Source organism: Anarrhichthys ocellatus, unplaced genomic scaffold (assembly GCF_004355925.1).
Source record: "Anarrhichthys ocellatus isolate YVR2014 unplaced genomic scaffold, GSC_Weel_1.0 scaffold74, whole genome shotgun sequence".
Taxonomy (NCBI): Eukaryota; Metazoa; Chordata; class Actinopteri; order Perciformes; family Anarhichadidae; genus Anarrhichthys; species Anarrhichthys ocellatus.
Window position 1 is genome coordinate 847,746 of NW_022280104.1, and position 20,290 is coordinate 868,035.

Below are 20,290 nucleotides of genomic sequence, written 5' to 3' on the forward strand. Positions count from 1 at the left end.
ACACACACACACACACACACACACACACACACACACACACACACACAACCAAACACATAAAAAAGATACAAACATGCAACCGACTAGAGGACCAATTAGAAGATTGCTGTCATTTGACCAAATAAATCAGTATCTGAACTCTGCTATAAGGAGTAGATTAACGCAAAATGGGAAACAACAGACTACAAAACGAATACTTGATGAGCAGTTCCATGGAGAAGCAACATGACTTTATCACACATACATGTTTGCCAATAGGCAAGCGGTAGAACCATATGCTAGGCAAGCAACCAAACGTGAATAACAAGAGGAAAAGTAGAAAGGAGTTTAACTGGAGCTGGCTTTACACAAAGCATCAGGGAATGCACTTTACATGGGCAGCAGAGGCAAAGTGCAAGACAGACAGAGGAAAGAACTGACTGGCCGACTGTGAGACATGGCACTGAAGTGACTCTCAGCAGTAGGTGGCAGTGGGGGTGGTTGGGGCGAGGAGGGGGTGGGGGTTAGTGCAGAGAGGAAAGAGCCCACAGAGACACGCAGCTACGGAATGCTTCCAGGAAAGAGGAGGGTGTTGTGGAAACGAAGTGCCGACTGCGAGAGACATGAATGTGAAGTCATTCTCAGCAGTGGTGTAATGCTCGCGGACTGACACAACTGACAGCCGGGACAGACTCGGTGACAGCGATGTTTTTGTCATGCTTCTTTTGTTTTGCAACACATTCGTGGGAACTGACTGGAAGTTTGAGCGGGGGACTGATTTTATTCAAAAGCATGTTAGTCTTTGCTTGAGTTGTGTACGGGATCTTAAAATGTGTTACGTTAGCAGGGTTCTCATCGTGTGGCCTTTCGTTCACGCCTCTGTGCCTTTGTGTCACCCACATCCCATTTTATCTCGACATTATGGAGTTTGTGTCTTCTCCACTTTTATTTTTCCCGTGGTTGCGCTTTTTCACTGCCCTCCATGTACTTTACTGAAAATGAGGTCTCCCATCGCCACACACTTTAGTAAGGAAATTGCTTTTATGTGAAGGTGAGCGTTAAGTAACCAGCTAGAAGAAAGACAACTGTGAAGAGGAGAAAGTACAAATTAAAATTTCTTCTAACCTTAAAGAGACAAATAACAAAGAGGGAAATTACCCTGACATTAAAAGAGACAACTGGAAAATGCATGAGATGTAAATAACAGTGGGGAAATTGGTCACAAAGGACTGTTTTATCAAATATCTGCAGATAGCGCCATGCATTACCTGCAGATCAGCGCCCCTATTTTCATTTACACAATTTTCAAATGGGAGGACTGAGTAAGTCAGTCGCTCCACTGGGGCCAGCTGCACTCCTTTAATTTGAGTGTATGGTAAATTGTCAGCATTCTCCTTTGCAAATATGCCCCGAAGTCAATAGCCCACTGAGAGATGAGTAAATTGAGTCCCTAAATGAAAAAGGATGTAGGTCCAGTAGCTTGTAGCAATGGGAGGACTTGCAAAAGACCACAGGGGAATACAATGCCTGGATACAAAGTCTAAGAGATGCACCAAAAAAAAAACACTTTGCCTACTCACTCGCTAACCTCACACTTTCTATGTCCAACTGTGCCACCCAGACCAGCTGTCCCTCTTATTTCTTATACCTCTGTGCAGCAGCTGGAAGGTGGTGGCAGATGGACACATGGAAACAAACTGACAACAGACAAAGTGACAGGCAGACAGGCAGGCAGACAAGCCGTCTCTCCTCATACCTGTGTACTCCAAGTGGAAGCCAGCGGCGGATACACTGATGTCAGACTGGAAGGTCAAGTACAGGTTGTTGGATGTGCTGTTCAGCAGTTGAGGGATTGTTGTACCTGTATTACACAACATAGAAAAGATAGTTTAGACTATGTCCGGCCCATATTCCAGATTTAGGACCACGAAAACGTGTGGGAATGCATAACACATGAACATTTATTGTACTTTGGTTATATGAGGTGTAGATAATAATTAAATCAGTCTCTGGATTCCACTTTTTGAGCCAAAGTCTAATATGAGACTGGACACTAGCAGCCATTTAGCCTCCACAACCTTGCAAAGGGAGAGTTGCTGATTATTATCAGCAGGTACAAATATAATGGAGAAAGTGCCTCAAATGATACAATAAATAAGAGACAATCACATAAAGAAATAAAATAACACTCCAAGAGCAGGGTCCCTTTTTAGAAAAATAAAAAAAAGACAGTGAGAAACTTTACTGCATTTTGGATAATCTGCTATTTATGGAAGGCTTTTTGGGTCGACCAGAACATAAAGCATCACAATAGTCTATGATCTGCAGTGATTTTCTGAAACAATGATTGTTCATCGACATGAATCACACCAGCCATCTCTGTCACACATTTTAGAGTTTTCAGTAGAGAAATCAAAAATGAAACGCATGAACACGAGCATGATCGATAATTCTAACTCTGAATTTGCACTGGAGAATGTTATCTGTGTGTTGCAACAATGAGGTCATACTCTTCAGGTTCATATTCTCTATTCCAGGCGTGTGTCTTCGGCAATTTGCATGGAGACTTTTACATGTATTCGTAATCACCTTCATCGGTTTAGCCCCAGATAAAATAGATTGCTAGCCATTTAAAATCCCCTAGCCTTTTCAAACCGCACGCTATCCTGCACAGTGAGAGCTGCACTGTGGAGCTATTACAATATGTAAAGAGTTTTGCTCCAAAATGAAATATCCACCACTTGAGATATTTGACACCTAGGCTCATAAAAATTGATATAAGACGCTGAAGTCATTATGCTACACCAGTCCCTCTGATACCACGATCCAGCATTTAAAATTATGTGATAGGCTGTTTCTAGTAGGTTACCATGTGTCAAGAGCTCCATTTTCATTAGCGTGAGCCCTAAGGCAACATTGCATTTGTAAAAACTCCAGCATGAAACATTATGAAGATCTCAAATGCAGGGACAGAAATGTTTTCATCTTTGACTTCTTTAACTGGTTTAAGACAGAGGACATGCCAAATGTCATCAGCTCCATCGCCACATCTGTCTGCTGCTGGGTCCCAGTGACATCTGATTGAATTTCAAGAGGCACCTGGCAACTCAAATCCAGTTGTATCAGTATTACCTGAGTAGCTACCAAGCCTTGGAGCATTGCCATCAACCCCGTCAAAAAAATCCAGCGAATCCCAGTTGTGTTCTGTGGCGAAGGTCACAACTTGAATCTGAAAGACAAAGATACCTTAATAGAAACGCCTTGCGGTAAGTGAAGTTGCAGTTTACAACCGTGTCATGCATTTCATTTCAGCCATTTTGTTTCTCTTCGTCTATGTTGCTTTATCACAAGAGGGAAATTGCTCTTAGACATTTCATTGTATTTTTTAGCACTGTCAGTGAGATTGTAATTTATTATACAATGGCTTTTATAGTCGACACAAAATGTGAGATATATATGAAATGTCACCGAAAAGGCTTTTGTTTCGTAGGGAAGAAGAGAGACATATTTTTCATTTTATCACACAATTGCCTTGGACCTTGGCTGCCGCCAGCGTGGAGGCACATAAATAAATCCCCACGAAATATCTTTTAATCTCTCATCAAACATTATACTCCTAAAAAGAATCTACATATGTGTCCTCTCACTTGGATGCCGGCCCCCTCGGGAACAGAGATTTTCCAGGCACAGTTCAGATAGTTGGTGTACAGCTCTGGGTATCCAGGAGAGAGGATGGTGCCTTTGCGGTCAGTTAACACCCCGCCGCAGGGAACTAAAAAAAAGGACAACAGATTGAGAAAGAGAGAGAAAAAGAGAAAAAAAAAATGTCAGGCTCAAGTCTGCACGCACACACACACACACACACACACACACACACACACACACACCTGCAGAGCCGCGAGTTGGCAGAGGTTAATCATAAAAGCATCATTTCACAATACATGGATTTTAAATGAGCCTCTATAAAAATCACTTCATACGATGTAATTCTGTGGACTCCAATGACAGCCAGCCATGATAATGACAGGTTCTACTTGGTATGTCATGTAAAAGAGCTTTATTTTATGACCAGATGATGATATTGTCATTTAATGCCCCAGTGAAGTTTTGCATGGCAGCACACTCGCCTCTCGGTCTATTCAGACGTAAACAGATCAGCCCTGATGTTATTCTATCCCTCGCAGGCCACACAAATCACATCTATCAGTTGCAAAAGCTATTCCTCTCAAAGCGCACCTTGTTCCTACCAGTGCCACAAGTAACGTATTTATCGAGCCTCTCTTGGCTCTCAGATGAATGTTGAATTGGAGTCACTGGCCGGGTTGTGCTGACATTTTTAGGCAGTTTAGATTTAGATTTAGATTACCTATGCTCAAATATATCAAATGAAAAAAGGACCATAACCGTTACAATTTCTTTATTGCTTTGCAGACGCTGCCAATTGGCCTTCTATAAGGAGAGCAACCTCCTACAGAGTGTTTGGCTCCACTTTTTGTCCATTAAGGATTGTGGTAGCACAACCTTGCAGACCTTTGGATTATAACAGAACAAAAAGCATTTCCTTCCTCTTGAAATGTAGTCCTGCTGGCTAATACAGAAACAATCAACCTATTAGGCTGATGGAACTTTTGCTCAGCAAAATCATTTACCCTATCACAAAAAGAGAAGTCTAATGCAACAGTGCGTTTGCTTTTTTAATTGTTGCTTTTCTTTGTGAGATCCACTGTTCTGCTGTCACCAGCTTGAATATATCTGTTCGACATCAGTTAAGCCATCACATGTAGTTCAACAATAATAACGGATTCTGTATACTACAAAAAAAAGACTCCTTTATTCCCTTATCTCCTCACTCCAGATGCAGAAACAGGTGTTCTTCAGATTGAACTGCAGGTTGGAGAAGGCTTGACTTTAGCACCTAGTATTTGTCGTGACTCTATAGGACCATGAGCAAAGCTATCAGCCAGGGAGGATGAGGTCCTTCAGATGTTCCGAGAGTAGTGCAATGTGTTCTCACAATGAAGACGCAGCTGTTGCTCGTCAAGGACAAGGCTTTACCCTGTACAGGTCAATGATAATCACTGTTTTCCATATCCACCAGCCACGGGAGGGCTGGATGTCAAAGACAATGGGAGACATGGAAAATAAGAGAAAAATAAAATGTGCTACTTATCACAAAGAAAAAAAGTGGTTGTCAGAAAAAGCATTTTTCAGCTATCAGCTTGCCACAATTTCAAACTCATAAATATTCTACAGGTGACATCTAGCTGACAGAATCGTGCCAAAGTGACTACTATGTTCCTTACGCTCCAAGTGACACATTAGAGAAAATGACTTCCATACTGTACCTCACAGCAATCACACTTTCATATAATCACCGCCTCGACATCTAATGCATGACACATGTAGAAAATTCCGTATTGATTAACTCTCGAAGGAGAACAGCTTGGGCAATTGTTCATAATTCCGCTTTGCAAATGAAAGATGAAGGTCAATGCAGATGAAATCTAGAGAACTGCAGTCAGAAGGTTGCAGGCTCATTGTCAGTAACCTTGTTTTCTATTTAGTCATTTCCTGTCGGTTGTCCAAAATGTCTTTCTACAAAATGAAATGCAAAATATAGAAGTACACAGACGGATGTTTTAGGTCCAACATTCAACGGCAAAAACAAAAAGGTCTGTAAAACAATTAAAACCATTTTAAGAATTATAAAATATGTGTTTTGCTCTAGTTTCTAGCACGAAACCACATTCTTGACAACAAGCAACGGACTCCTAGCAGAGAAAGATTCAGTATTTCAGTATAACTTAACAGCTCCTTTGAGTCCCCTGAGCTGTCAGTTAATGTAATTGGTTGAGCAAGATTAGAAATCATGACAGTCATAAAAGCATGAATGCTCCACACACCCATCTCAATCTGTGGCAGGCTCATATGTCAGATTTACTGCAGGTAGACAAGCGTGGGGACTACACGCATTGTGAGACACCATTTAACGCCATCTGAATTCACAGCAACTTTTAATTAGAAGTCTTTTAATCAAGATATCAAAAACCTTATCTGCACATAATATGTGTACCACATAGGTGTTTCACATTACATGCACTACTTATATAGAAGTATATACTTCCTTAATATATAATTCTTTGTTTTTAGGATGTATACACATCTTACATACAAATATCTAAATTCTGCAGTATAAAACTGGCTTTTGTCAATTACCTTATACTTATTTCCATTCACCACAAAGGGACATGTAAACGATATACAATAATATCCTCTAATGTCTACATTATGAGCAGTACTCTTCTCTCCGATTGCAACTTTAAGCTTTTAGATTAGTTAAGCACCAAAGCGGGTGCCCGTGCCACATTTTCAAGATTAGCTTTCTTCAAGAAAGACAGTGAAAACAACTACGACAAACAAAGCTATCCCAAAATTGTGAATTACTGTCAATGTCTAATGTGGAACACGGTCACCCTAAAGTGGGAAAAAGATATTTACAAAACATAAATTGCTTTTTGTATGCAGTCTCAATGCTTTGGAAGGGTTGGTGGTGGGATTTAATATTTTTCATTTTAAAAACAATGCGTGCTATCTTTATAAAAATAAAAAAGTTATATTAATACACACAAAATCACACTGGCAGTCATTCCCATTGTCATGACAGAAACCATAATACATTCCTAATATGATGACCTCAAGACCAGCTCATCTTGCTCCGGAGAGGCCCTCTGGCCCGGCCTTACCACACACCCACACTGAGACACTTGGGAGGATATGTTAAAACAAGCTCAGTGTACACTGTTGACTTGTTGACACCTTCGAAAAAGTGTTTAAGTCAACAATTCCAACATGTGCGCATATTGAGTATGAATCATGGCAATCTGTGAGCTTATGTAATATTGGGCAGTCGTGATCAGTCGTGATTTAGTTTGTGAGAGTCAGCTGCCTTGCTCTCAGTTGTGCAGGGAACAAAATGGTGCTTATCTGTCAGTATTTACTTTTACGTTATTTGTACCAACCTGTAAAGGCCCTTTTCATTTCCATAATCTAAAGGTGGTATAAGCAGATGTTTGAATAGAGCCCACCATTTACACATGACACTGGAAAAGGTTTTAAAGCTCACTATAAAGTACTTCAAGTCAAGCTCCACCAGGAAACAAACCAAAACCGCTTTTTTTTTTCCAAGTAAACTATTCTCCATAAAACTCAACAGAGGCCACCCAAACATTACGCAGCCATTCAGGCGAGGCAAATTAAATCACGATAGAACAGTGTGCTAGCACGACTAAACAGCAAAGCCTCAGTTCACCGGCTTTGTATTTGTGAAATTGAAAAGCCAATCAATTGTCGCCTGACGAGCCAGGTCGGTCAGAGCAGGACCAGCACCTGGAACTGTATCTTCTGAAATACAGGTACCTCACAGGAGAGCGGTGTCTGATGCCGTCATATCCCATAAAGAGGGCTTGAGTAATTGAGCATAGTGTTTTTGTTGAAGCTTTCATGAAACTATATCCATTATTCTGGACGACTTCACTGCCGCTGGGGAAGATGCTGCAGCCAGATTCAATCTCCAGATAAAAATCACTGTGTTTAAAATGGAACCGCGCGTGCCACTGCTATTCCCTTACCAGTTGGCAGTAAACTCGGATGAACCTTGGCTTGAAATCTTCCGCGCTCACCGGCTCGGACTATTTGCTGGCTGACACAAGGCCTAACTTCCAATAGATTTCTCCCTTCTTTATCTGCAGTTCTTTATCTTCCCAAGGTAGACACGTGGGTGTCTTCGTAAGACTGAGCGCATGTCCCTGTACATATGTTTGGGTAACAGCGTGTGCAGAAAAGCCATGTAAATCTGTTCATGTGTATGAATGTGGGATGCATGTACAGTATGTCCATGCATATTTAAGCCGGTACGTATTTACTGCACTGTATGTCTGCATGTTTCTGTGTATGCTAGCCAAAGAGCCGTGTAGAGAGAGAGAGATGCTGGTCCCTTCAGTCGATGGTCCACACCACACACAGACCATCACGTGATGCTGGAATTATCTGGCTACAGGATCATTACCAGGTTGTTGTGTTTTTTTTGTAGATGTTAAAAATAAACTGCTCTTTATAAAAAGATTAGACCTCCATTATATACATATGGGATGGCAGTGTATTAGAAACGTCTTCTATTGCAGGTCTGTTGCATTGAATTGCATTAGATAATAAACTGTAACCTGGAAGTATGTGGTGCATGAGCGATGTGGGCTGCATAGAAACAGTTATCTCAAGTGTGGGCTCTTGGACATATTCACATAACTCTATTCATTTTCCTATTAGTCTGGCAAGGCACAGGAACAAAAATCCCTTGTCTGGAAGGAAGACTTATGTGACACTTTGTTGTATTGTTTGTCCTTGCTTCTATCTTCTTGTCTGAACTATCAAGACCAGAGGCAGGTGGATGCTTTGCAATGGGTGACAGACATTAAGATAAGGAATGACTTGGAAAAAAAAGACACCAAACGTTTTTTGTGCACCTGCTCCATCTTTTTGGATTTGTGTGTGCATGTGTGTGTGTCTGTGTGTGTGTGTGTGTGTGCATGCAGGGGGTGAGGCGAAGGTTGGAAGATGAGGGCGCTTACCGACACATGTGGGCACAGTGCCGTTCCACTGGGCCAGGGCACTGGGCATGGCCTCACACCTGATGGTGTTGGAGCCGTGGAGCGTGTAGCCTGGATTGCATTCAAACAGCACCACCATGCCGATGCCAAAGTCGTTCCCTATCCGCTTCCCAAACCGGGGCTCAGGGACTGAGCTACACTGAGAGGCGCTTGTCCGGGGGACAGCTAGGGACGAGAGGAAAGGAAGCGAGCATGAGAGGAAGAAAGACAAAGAGTGGTGGGTGGGTGGGGTAGAGAGAACGACAACAGGGAGCCGGAGAGATGACAAGAAAAAGGAGGCAGATAGGAACGGTGAAGCCCTTGTGAATCTCCTCGCACGTCATTAGTCACTCTCGTCTACTGTGCCAGGATAGGCTGTTTGACTCCACATCATCCTGATCTGCTCAGCCATGCCCATCCACACCAATGGCACTCTGCTGAACAGCCTTTTTTTTTTTTTTTTTAAAGCAGGCAAACACACTCAACGCACTAAATGAGTTTCCACACGAAAATTCAGGAAATGTTTCAGAAAAAGCAGCCTTACCTTGATAAACAAAGTGAAATCCTTTCGCAGTTTCTGTTCCATTTGTGGTAAACTTAAGCGTTATCTTGTTTCCTGAACTCAAAGGGAGTGTCTCGCCTAAGTTACGAAATCAAAGGAGACATTATTAGTCCGTTTGGAGGATGCCGTGTACACATGTCCACAGATAATGTACACACAAAGTGACAAATAATTACAAACTATGAATATAAGCCCTGCATAGCCTTATGACTGTGTGAAAAATAAAGAATATTGACTCAGTTCTGTGTAACATGTCAATGTGATTTAAATTTACAGTTCAATACATCTTCAGTGGTAATGCTGGAAACGGCAGATCTGTTTAATTTGTATGACAATTTACAACAGCTGGTTTGCTTTTGTTATTTTAATTTGGTTTGGTTAGTTTATGCAATTGTAATCATAAGGTATTATGAGTCATCATTGTGTTTCATTATATCATCACACAAATGAAGGGGGAAAGAATCTTTATCCTTGGCAGAATTAAGCTGCTAGGATTTTAAATTTTAAAATTGTCTGGGAAAAATAGTTTTTTATTTGAATTGAACTGAGAGTTTATTTCTTGCCCGCAGTGCCAAATGATGTGTTTGACTTGAAAGAACTACTCTTCCAGGTTCCAGTGTTATGTTTTTTACCTGAATGAGATCCATATATGGAGGAGAGAAGAGCTGAATCTGGGGAGGATCCGTCATAGATATCGACCACATCACTGGTCAAAGTCTGGAACACCACAAACTGCCCAAACAGCACTGCAAGAAAGGAGAGTGAGGAGAAAAATGATACGTCAACATTCAGCCCATTCACTGGGGCTTCCGTTGTCCCTGGAAGGAAATAATCAGATAAACTGGTGAGATTAGAAATAATTATCTTTTGAAATTGGGCTGATGCTGACACCGTGAACCATAAACACAGAGGTTAATGTTGTTTTGACTGGAATACTCCCAGGGGGGTCGTGTATCTAATCAAATTTGCACGTGTATCTCCCAAGACACTTAAACTGTAAATAAAATACGATTGGCAGAATTTTGGACAATCTACTGATATCTATTTGAGATAATTTTGCTACAAATGACACGTGGCACCTTTTACAATATCACAGTGCAGTAGTTTTAAAGTTTTTGAGGCACATTTACCAGAAGCATGACAGATACAAACTATCTTTATCGTCACATACATGCATACATGAAATTCGACCTCTGCATCTAATCCATCCTGAGCATTAGGAGCACTGGGCTGCTGTAAAGAGCGCCTGGAGAGCAACTTGAGCTTCAGTGTCTTGCTCAAGGACACTTTGACATGTCGACAGTAGGAGCCGGGGACAGAACCACCAACCTTGAGATTAAAGGACGACCCGCTCCACCCCCTGAACCGCAGTCGCCCCAATGCTTGTCATTTAGACAAAATATGAATTTCATAAGGCAAAACGTTGATGATGAATCCCAAACAACAAATCAGAAGATCAGCCATGTAATATGACTTTCATGTGCTGTTGTGACTTTGTTGTTTGTGTGAGTCAGTCAGAGAATCTGGGATACAGAGATAGTGAGGATAAGGGCAGCTTCATGTATTTTTCGAGTGTTGTTGTCCACAGATACGTCAGTAATGGCAGTTGATGTCAATGTGCCTTGTGTTTTGGAAATAATGAAACATTAGAACAATTCTACAAATGTTTGAGAAGACGCAGGAAAACATTCATCAAAAAAAGCAGCGGAGTCACAGTACAGAGCAGTCATCAGATTTCACTTTTCACGTGACAAGAGTAAAGGAGAGTTGACCAACAAGACGATGGCCGGGGATCTGTTGTCAGAGCAAAGAACAAATGCGCCTATTTGGCAATATTTCTGATTGAACAGGTACATTTCCTCATAATGGCATCGCTAATGCACACACATGCACTTAAATGGGGAGTCTTTAAAATCCCAATAAACTTCAATCTAATGTTAAGAAACGATACAAAATGGGATTTGGGGTACGATATGCTTCCTGAGCATTAGCTTCATAAAGGTCACCATTTCCTCAAGTAAAGTAATATCCGCTCATCTGCTGTAAACCTTTATGTGGCATTTACTTAACCAATAATAAGGTATTCCTTCGAATGTTGCATCTCTTTTTGGTGTGGCATGGCATTAAACATAATGACACAATACCGAGCGGGTCCTTAAAGTCTGACTAAAATAAGATTTACGCCATAGTTTGCGTGTCCGTACTGAAGAGTAAGGACGACACCAGCATCTGAAGACATTTGAAGGATGCCGTTTAATTCTCCTACTCCGACTGAGTAACACAAAACAAGGGGGATTCACAGAGCATATATACACGTATATGGTTGCTAGAAAAGGTAACCCATCTAATATAGCGTCACGCTGTGTGAACTGCATTGTTGGAGCATCTGGACAATGTCTTTTCAAAGTCTGACCTTTAATTTAATTAAACTCCTTTACTTAATAACATGTCACACAACAATATTATTATTTATTACAAAAATAATAATTAAATCTTATCCTAAAAAAAACAAAAACAATATATAGCACTAAGGGGAACTACTGAGAACTTCTGATAATGAACAGGGAATTGTCTAAATAATGTCCTGCATGAATATTTCCAATTAAGCATTCCTGATTATATCAATGTGTACACGCCTCTGAAAGATAATCAGAGCTTTCTCCAACCAAATGAGTAGACAGTATTCGACTGGATCATTACATCTGTCATACCATGTGTGTTTGTGTCTATGCGGTTGTGCATGCCAGTGTACGTAAAAGTAGTGCGTGTGCATTACTAATAGTAAAACTACAGCCTCAATCTCGCCCTTTGGTGCACATGCTATTTACGCACTTCTTTTTCATCCTGCTCTCTCTCTCTAACCTTCAACCTGATGAAGATGGGCCATTACCGCAATAAGTTTATTTTTTATGCACACCATGGGGCTGAGCTCATTAGCATGCTCACTGTGTTTTTCCCCCAAACGCCAGCTTATATCCATCAACAGACAGGCAACAACAGCCACAGTGTTGGTGGTTAATTGAGGCGATGCACACGACAGGCTCTTACTACGGTTTAGGAAAATCTCCATCACGTAACCGAGGGAAGCGGCATCTTACACTGCAATTCCTGTCACATGTAAAAGCACTGGCTCCGTGCGAGCAGCACACACTCCTTGTGTTCAGCTACGAGCCAGGTATCACAACCAAAAGGAAATTTGATTTGTGAGGAGGAGCAGGTTATGAAAATTTATTAAAAATGACTGATATTGAACCTTTCCAGGAAAATGATTTCCTCAACTGTCTCACTTAGTTTCAATAATCCAGTGTGTGGGATGGTTTGAAAAGAGTTAATTTAAAAGAATAATAGTTGGTAATTAGCACCATCACAGCTCGAGCACAAAGAAAATATTAGTATGAAATACCATCCTGTTTTTGACAAGTGGGTTTAATCTGTGAAACACAATAGTCCTAATTAGCAAGATCTCGTCTAATGCGCAGCTCCATCTAGCATAATTGTGTTATCAGTTTGTAAATAGACGTGTCATGATAATAAAGTACGTTTTAAACGAGTGAAAGAAACCAGTACACAGACATACATGCGTGTTAACTATAATTGGGTCACATTGTGAGGAACTGACTCTGAATTGCTGAAACTGCTTACTGAAAAACAAGACTGTTTTTGGTCAGTCATAGCTGAGCCTATGTGTAAGCTACGTCTACATGCCTCGAGGCAAAATATTCACTACACAAGACCCACTTGAAAAGATGTAAACAATTTTTGATTTAATTTTTACTAAAAACACGGGTAACTTCTACAGGTAAATGAAAAAGAAGAAAAAAAGGCAGCATGTGTTTGCGCTTCTGGCTATGAATTATGGAGCAGCTTCCTATTATCTTCACTCTGTACTAGTTTGGCTCTTCCCAGGCATAGAACCGCACTGTCAAACCGTTATACCTGCCACATAACTAAGACAGACACGGCAAGGAAGAAAAGGAAAGACGGAGTAAGAAGCCGAGAGACTAAACGCTCCCCAACAGCCACTGGAGGCGACGCTGCAACGGTGGTTTGGACTGACCACAAAGAGACCGACCAAGTGGTGGTGCCGAAGATATGGAGGCGGGAAATGTGGGGTTTGTGCATATTGTACTCTGTTCTCATAATGAGGGTACTTCTTACTCTGTTTGACATGAGACAACACACACACACACACACACACACAACAGCCAAAGTCAAATGACAGCCAAAAACCTCGAAACAAAGCAAATAAAACAAAAATGCATATGCACACCTGTATAGGCCACACACAAAGGAAAAGGTGTACTCACACAGAGCAGCACAGCGCGGACCTGTTTCTTTATCTGGTGAGCAGAGAGAATGCCCATGGCTGAACCACAGCCTGAATAAGAGATGATTTTCCCCTTAGGGACAGCTCACTGCTGTTGTATTAGCATACCAAAAACTGTGCTCTCTCTCCGCCTGCTTTGTGAGCACACACACACACACACACACAAACAAGAGCACACGCATACACACACAACACACACAGTACAGTGTCTCTCATTTCTGCCTCTAATCCACAGCCAGCCATGCATGACTCCAATCTGCTCCTTTGCTGTAATCACGTCCAGATATTAAGTCAATAAATCATTGTAAACTTGTTACCTAATTTATGCAGGACTATGATGAATCTTTTTGTCCTCTGGGCCTTGTCATGGTAGTGAAGCTTAATGCACTTGAACAATAGACAACATTTCCATGCCTGCATCTTCACCTTGAATTATCCCAAAGCTGTTAAGTCGCTTTAATCAGATACCTCTTTGGGTATTAGAACACGACTTTAGTGCGTTCCTACATCTAATACCGCTATGCCTGCTGGGCTTAAATAATGAAGAAAAGTACAATTACGAGTTGATCTTACTCCCAGGTGATGTCAATCTAATTCTCCTTTTTGAAAGCAGTCATTTTGAAAAATCTGACAAGAGAAGAGGCTGCGATGGTTTCTACTACCCTTGGTGGGTTCTGACAGATACTAAAGGATTTAGGGGACTGTTTAAATGAATCATGATTAAAGCAATCATGTGTGAGTGATCTTACAGTAGAGTAACGTACAGAAAGCAAAAGGGGTTGTAAGGAGAACACAGTCACGTACAGCCAACACTTCAGTATTCACTTTATGAGATACACCTAGCAAGAGTTGCATAAGAGACTTCTGCGTCAAAACAGAGTCAATTCTTTGAGGCATGTTTTCAACAAAATGGTGTTTCCGAAATTCTTGGTTCATTCTGACCCAATACACACAGTTCCTGCAGACATTTTGCCCGTGCGTTCACACTGAAAATGCCTTTGCCACCACATCTCCAAGGTGATCTATTCGGCTGAGATCTGGAGAAAGTGAGGGGAACAAATTTGGCATCAGTGATTTGGAAAAGTGTAGACAGTGGCAATGAATGGATGCACCTGGTCAGTAACAATGTCTGAGTATGATCTGGGGTTTAAATAGTTCTCAGATGATATTAAAGGATAACTTTTGAAAAGAGGGTATTTTTCAACCTGGAGCCTATTTCCCCATGTTTGTGTATCTAAGCGACTAATCAACTGGTCTAGTACTGAGGGAGAACGCTACAGATGGCAGCCGCTAAACGGGCTGCAGTGTAATTGCTCAGGGAAATTCCTCACCGTCAATGTAAGCCCAGTAAAAGTGCTTGTTTTTGCCACTGACAGGCTCATACTGTTATTATCTGACAACATTGTGGAAAGGATCCTACAGAGAAATAGCTTTCTCTTTGTTATTGTGTCAAGTGACTTGTTGCCAGAACACTGTGGAAACGCAAGTAAGTCGGAGAGAAGCGTGCCACGAGACGATGGTGTTAAGAGTATAGAAAGTGTAGCTTAGTGTTATCTAAAAGACCTTCAATGTCTTTATTTGTCTATATTTAGCCGATTTTGACAATGAGGATGCGACGACAGATTCCACAACGAGACTTCTCCGACACACCGGTTTAAGCAGAAGGTAAGAAAAGGGTTTCATTTATCTGTTGGGTTCTTTCAATAATATTTTCAGGCACTTATAATAATCTGAGCCCGTCAACGTTTAGTGGACAGTGATGAGTTGCCCTGAGAGATTCCATCACGCCCGTTTAGCTGCAGCGTTCATTCTACTGGACCAGCAAAATTGTTGTCCCTATTAGTCACTTAGACACAGAAACGTGACCCTTTGATGGGATTATTGTCAAGAAAACAACAAGCAACCTGTACCGTGTGGAGCTGGCAAGATTCCAACATTTCATAGAATTTGGTCCAATTTCTTTGCCTTGATTTGTAATGAAAAAAAACATAGTTGACATAGTGTATTAATAACATGTTTTACCATGACATATTTACTAACCCATTACATATGTTTATTCATGCTAAATGTTCAAAATACACACCAAGGACCAGGCTTACACCTCTCTGTGCATCAATACTTTTGTGATATTTAACAAGTACGTCTGGCATATTGCTTAGTTTCACAGCAAAGCAAGATCACTGGAAAAGCTGTATGCAAAGCTTTGATGACATACATATTTCCTGTGCAATATTATAAATAATCATTGGGTAAAAGTGTTAATTAAATACAATCCCTTCTTTTTGAATCTGTATATTGTTAAATGCACAACCAATTTGGTTTTTGAACGTCTTATTTCCATTGAAGAAAAGGAGTTTTCCTTATATGTCTGCTTAAATAAACGGGGATGTAGTTAATGAATTACTTTGACAGTAAATTCCATATTGCAGCCAGATTTTTGTCAACATATAACTGACATCAGTTTAACATGTCTTAAAGGTTGGGGCAATCAATGAGAAACCAAAATGTAAGCCCCCCTTCCCCCCCGCTGTAAAGAGATAATAAGAGCAGAAGAGGCTGCATATCTGATTGGCTTAATGCGACTGCCCCTCCGCTATTAACTTTGGCTGCACTTTTCTGCTTCCATCTGGCTTCTTTATAGTCTCCACTTTTAGCATGGAGTCCTTTGCCTGTCAAAACAAGGGCATGTGTTGCAGATATAGGATCATTACAATACAGCAGGGAAGAGAAATGTCATAATCTTCGAAAAGCTCTTTCAGTCTCCGGCTCTCCCCCCCCTCTGCTATTTGATCTTCCCTCTACAAAATGAATGAGCATGGCCCACTGTATCACTTGCGTGTTGTGTGTAGTTGATGGATTATCACAAGACTTGTGTATGCCGGCCAGGAAAATAATTCCACAAAACAGTGTGTGTTATCTTGTTTATACGTACACTGGTAGCAAGAGAGAAATACGCCTTTTTCACATCAGCCATTTTGACATGTCATAGCAGGGTAAACACAGGTGGAACTGATAAAATGAGTTATGGTGCCATTCTATTTAGAGTGTCACAGCCAGTCCAGTGAGCCAGCATGCACAGTACAAGGGCCCCGATCCACCTTAATGGAGCAGGACCGTAATTAATAACATGTATTTACCCTGCAATGACAAGTCAAAATGTCAACACTATTAAGTTTTATCAAGTTTTGTTATGGAGCACAAAGGTTTGTCTCCAAAGAATGTTGATGTTTATCGCATTGAAATGCTTCTCAGCTGATATGAATTTATGTTTCTCTAAACCGCAACATACAGCAGATGCTTTGAGAGACAAGTATGATTGTTAGGGTCCTTTGTGAAGTGCACAAGTCTGAAATGCCTGTGGTGGTAATCTTGTTTTTCCTCTGTTGCCATTTAACCTGAACAAACCAATCTGCTTCTGGATTGCCTTTGGGTTACATTTATCAGTAGCATTATTTTAAATCACAGAGATTATCCCTGTGGCCTCACAAGACAAATTCATATGTTGTTTTTTTTATTTCCTTATAATACGGTATATGACTCTCAAGCAACAAATAAACAGGGTTAGGAATCCTTCCTCTGGTTCTCTGTCATAAAGCAATCCTGCACATTTTGTTCCAGAACAATTTGCCTCATGATTTCTCCGTGTTCCACTTACAATGAGACAGACCAACCTGCTGCACTGGTACAGCTAGCAAGCTAGCAAACTAAGAAAACATTACCCATAGAAGCACAGATTAAATATTCAAGGTTACATCAGTGGTTACACACATTCCGTTATATTCAGGTACGGCTAAACCTCAACACAACCTTGCCAGCACATTAATTCTCAGTGGTGAGCAGGTTTGGTGGAGTATTTATCTAAAATGGCGTATAAAAGTGAGATAAGAGGCTCTGGTTCTCAGGTATCATGTGGAAGTTAATCAGCGAACCTTGACTGCCTCTGCAAAGCCTCGCTCTCCCTCTGCCCTTGCCTCTGTCGAAAAGGTTTTAAAAAGGGATTTTGTCTAACAGTCGAGCAGAAATAGGCTCTCCAATTTCAATTATCAATGGAAAAAATACCTTCCCATATAACACTTTTGTGTATCTTTATCAATTTGCCAACTTAGCCACGATGGGATGGAGATGCCTGCATTCATGCATTGTAAAATGCTATGTGTGCAGTAGTATAGCAAATGTAGGATGCGATGCATTATCGGTCATGCATTGGATTCAAAACGTGGACAGGTGAATCGTGATCAAATCGTGAGGCCAGTGTACATTCACATCTCTTAAGAGTATTCAGTTCATGGCACTTGATTTCCATCAGATTACTCTTGTGATCAGCTACCTGCCTGCTCATTTGTTCCACATCGACTCCTCGAAGCATCCGTCTACCTCGATACCTTTTCTCGTTATCATTTTATGTTGAAAATGCATACGGGGACACTTTATGCAACAGTTTTTTTTTTTGTTTTTTTTTTACTGCCGCAACAAAGCAAAATGTCAGCTGCGTAAAGGGTCTATGGGGTTTGTGTTCTGCCTGACACATAAAAACAAAAGCATTTCTTAAAATTCTCCATTCAGATTTTCAACCGCAAACTCAAAATTCACTGAGAACGGGTGGATTCAAACTCGGTCCCTGTGATAAATGACCCCTGATGGTCTACTACAGCTGACATTTATAAACCGAAGTTCCTTACTTTTATCGTAAACCACTTCTGTGTTAATAACAATGTCCTCTGTTATCACCACAATATGTTTGCAATTGGAGTGAAACATTTAGCAAAAACATTTTTCGGTCAGTCAAACTACGTGGCCTTGATGGCAGTAAATGAAATAGATGGGAAACCGACGTTCCTACTTGTACAGAGCCCCTCAGGTAAACTATCATTGGGACATGCTGTAAAAAGCAATTGCTCAGGATACCACTAAAGTAACTGAAATGTAATGCAATACAGCCACTGTATTAGCTACATGAGCCTAAAGGCAAAATATGCTCACTAAGGTGTTAAAGACACTCACAGCACAAGCACCAGCGAAAGGTAAGGAAAATGGAAGCATATGTTAGTCCTTCTGGCCATGAATTATGGAGGAGCTACCTGTCATCTCTGCTTGGTGGCAGGACATTCCTCCTGAGATTCTGGGCTGTGACAGAATACACAAGCCTCATTTACAGAAACCAGAGGGATTGTATGACAGCACAGACATATATTTTTAATGACCCATTATCACAGTGAAATTGCATCAGCCCTTTTGGCAGGCAGTATGTGGCTGCACCTTGGCACAAGCTGCATCCAGTCCATTAGGCTTCTATCTCGGGTATAACAAAAAAAAGGAGACTTCCTTTTGCGGATTGAAAGCCGCAAGTAGCCTGACTTTTGAAACAGCTTACAGTTCTCTTCAGGGGCATTACACTCTCACAATGGGTACACAGAATCTCATCAACTTTAAAACCACAGGTTGTCAAATTCAGTCAAATGCAGTCATTCAAGTAAGTGCTCGACAGGAGTGTATTCATATTCCCAGGGTGCCGTGTTCCAGAGTTTAAGATCCTCTTACGAATCACACATTACAAGACTTTTAGAAGGGTTTTATGTTCGCACTAATGTATGTTTCTCTAGGTCAAATGTTGAAATCAATCACCAACAGCTTATCGTCTAAACCAACACCCTCCAATTTGTGGGCAAGATAGTTTTTTTTATTTCTTTATACATTGATATATCCACAATGGCTGAACAATGTTTAACCATTCAAATTACATTTGAAACTTCCATGTCCCTTCATTTGTTTGCAATTCGAACTGCAAAGACAGACCGTGCCAATCTATTACAACGTTAGTTTAAATCAAGAACAAAGGAACCTGGGAACATATTGATGACCCCTTCTGGACACTGACATTTGACAGAGGCACACATCCACAGACGTATGTACCTGTGAAGCCCATTAGCAGAAACAACTTTGTAAATTAAAGTGGTGCTGGAGCAGAGTTCACAGACCATCGTAGGTTAATCACACTGAGGCTAGTGTAAATACTGTACGCCAGGGGTCATTAATAGGCGGACCGCGGTCCGGACCCAGACGCTGTTGTATCCGGACCCAGGACTGATTTTATTTTGACAGAGCGCTTCCATTTTAACCGGCGCAGCTTTTCCAGCATTTACGGCACTTGTTCAACGATGCAGGAAACACAGCGACCAATGCGTTGTAAATCACATCACGTGATGCAGCTCAGCCAATCAAATATGGGTTTTCTGACAAGTTTCCTGACTCGAGTGAGATTTCCACACACGGGGGAGAGACGAGGAAAGAGAATGAAGAGTAGGAGAATAATAATGCGAGTCAGAGAAGTTATTTCACATGACGTTCTCCAAAGAGACCACAGTCTTTAACCAGGAATGAACAAACTCTTATAGGTTAATTCTTCACACGGACAGTTTAAAACCAGTTAGTCTCACATGTTCAGAGACCGTGATGGTTATTAAAAGCAGTGATATGAAGCGGCACTACGAGACAAAGAACAACTCTTTTGAGCAAACGTACCCACTCACATCTGAAATGAAGACACAGAAAATAAACCTAAGAGCTCAATATGATCAGAATCATAACGCATGAATTCACTTCACAACAATGATGTTACCAGAGAATAGAGCTGAAACAAGTGGTTTAATAACCACAGATAAAGATCATGCTCACTAATTTATCTTGTTAGAAGATGAGAAAAATGTAATACCGTGGCTTTATTGATTGACATCACATATATACACATACATATACACATACATACACACACACATATACACA

At 41.0% G+C, this 20,290-nt stretch overlaps 1 protein-coding gene across 5 annotated transcripts in view; it reads right to left on the reverse strand.

Annotated features, from left to right (window-relative positions):
• The window catches only part of LOC116397856 (CUB and sushi domain-containing protein 3-like), a 214,581-nt gene that overhangs the window by 77,669 nt on the left and 116,622 nt on the right, over positions 1–20,290 (reverse strand). For all 5 annotated transcript variants that reach the window (XM_031873726.1, XM_031873725.1, XM_031873723.1 and 2 more), the window contains 6 exons: positions 9,816–9,929; positions 9,166–9,261; positions 8,604–8,807; positions 3,627–3,751; positions 3,112–3,208; positions 1,736–1,840 (listed from right to left, as the gene is read on the reverse strand). In XM_031873726.1, coding sequence (XP_031729586.1) covers positions 1,736–1,840; positions 3,112–3,208; positions 3,627–3,751; positions 8,604–8,807; positions 9,166–9,261; positions 9,816–9,929 — 741 coding nt within the window. The remainder of the gene's footprint in view (positions 1–1,735; positions 1,841–3,111; positions 3,209–3,626; positions 3,752–8,603; positions 8,808–9,165; positions 9,262–9,815; positions 9,930–20,290) is intronic.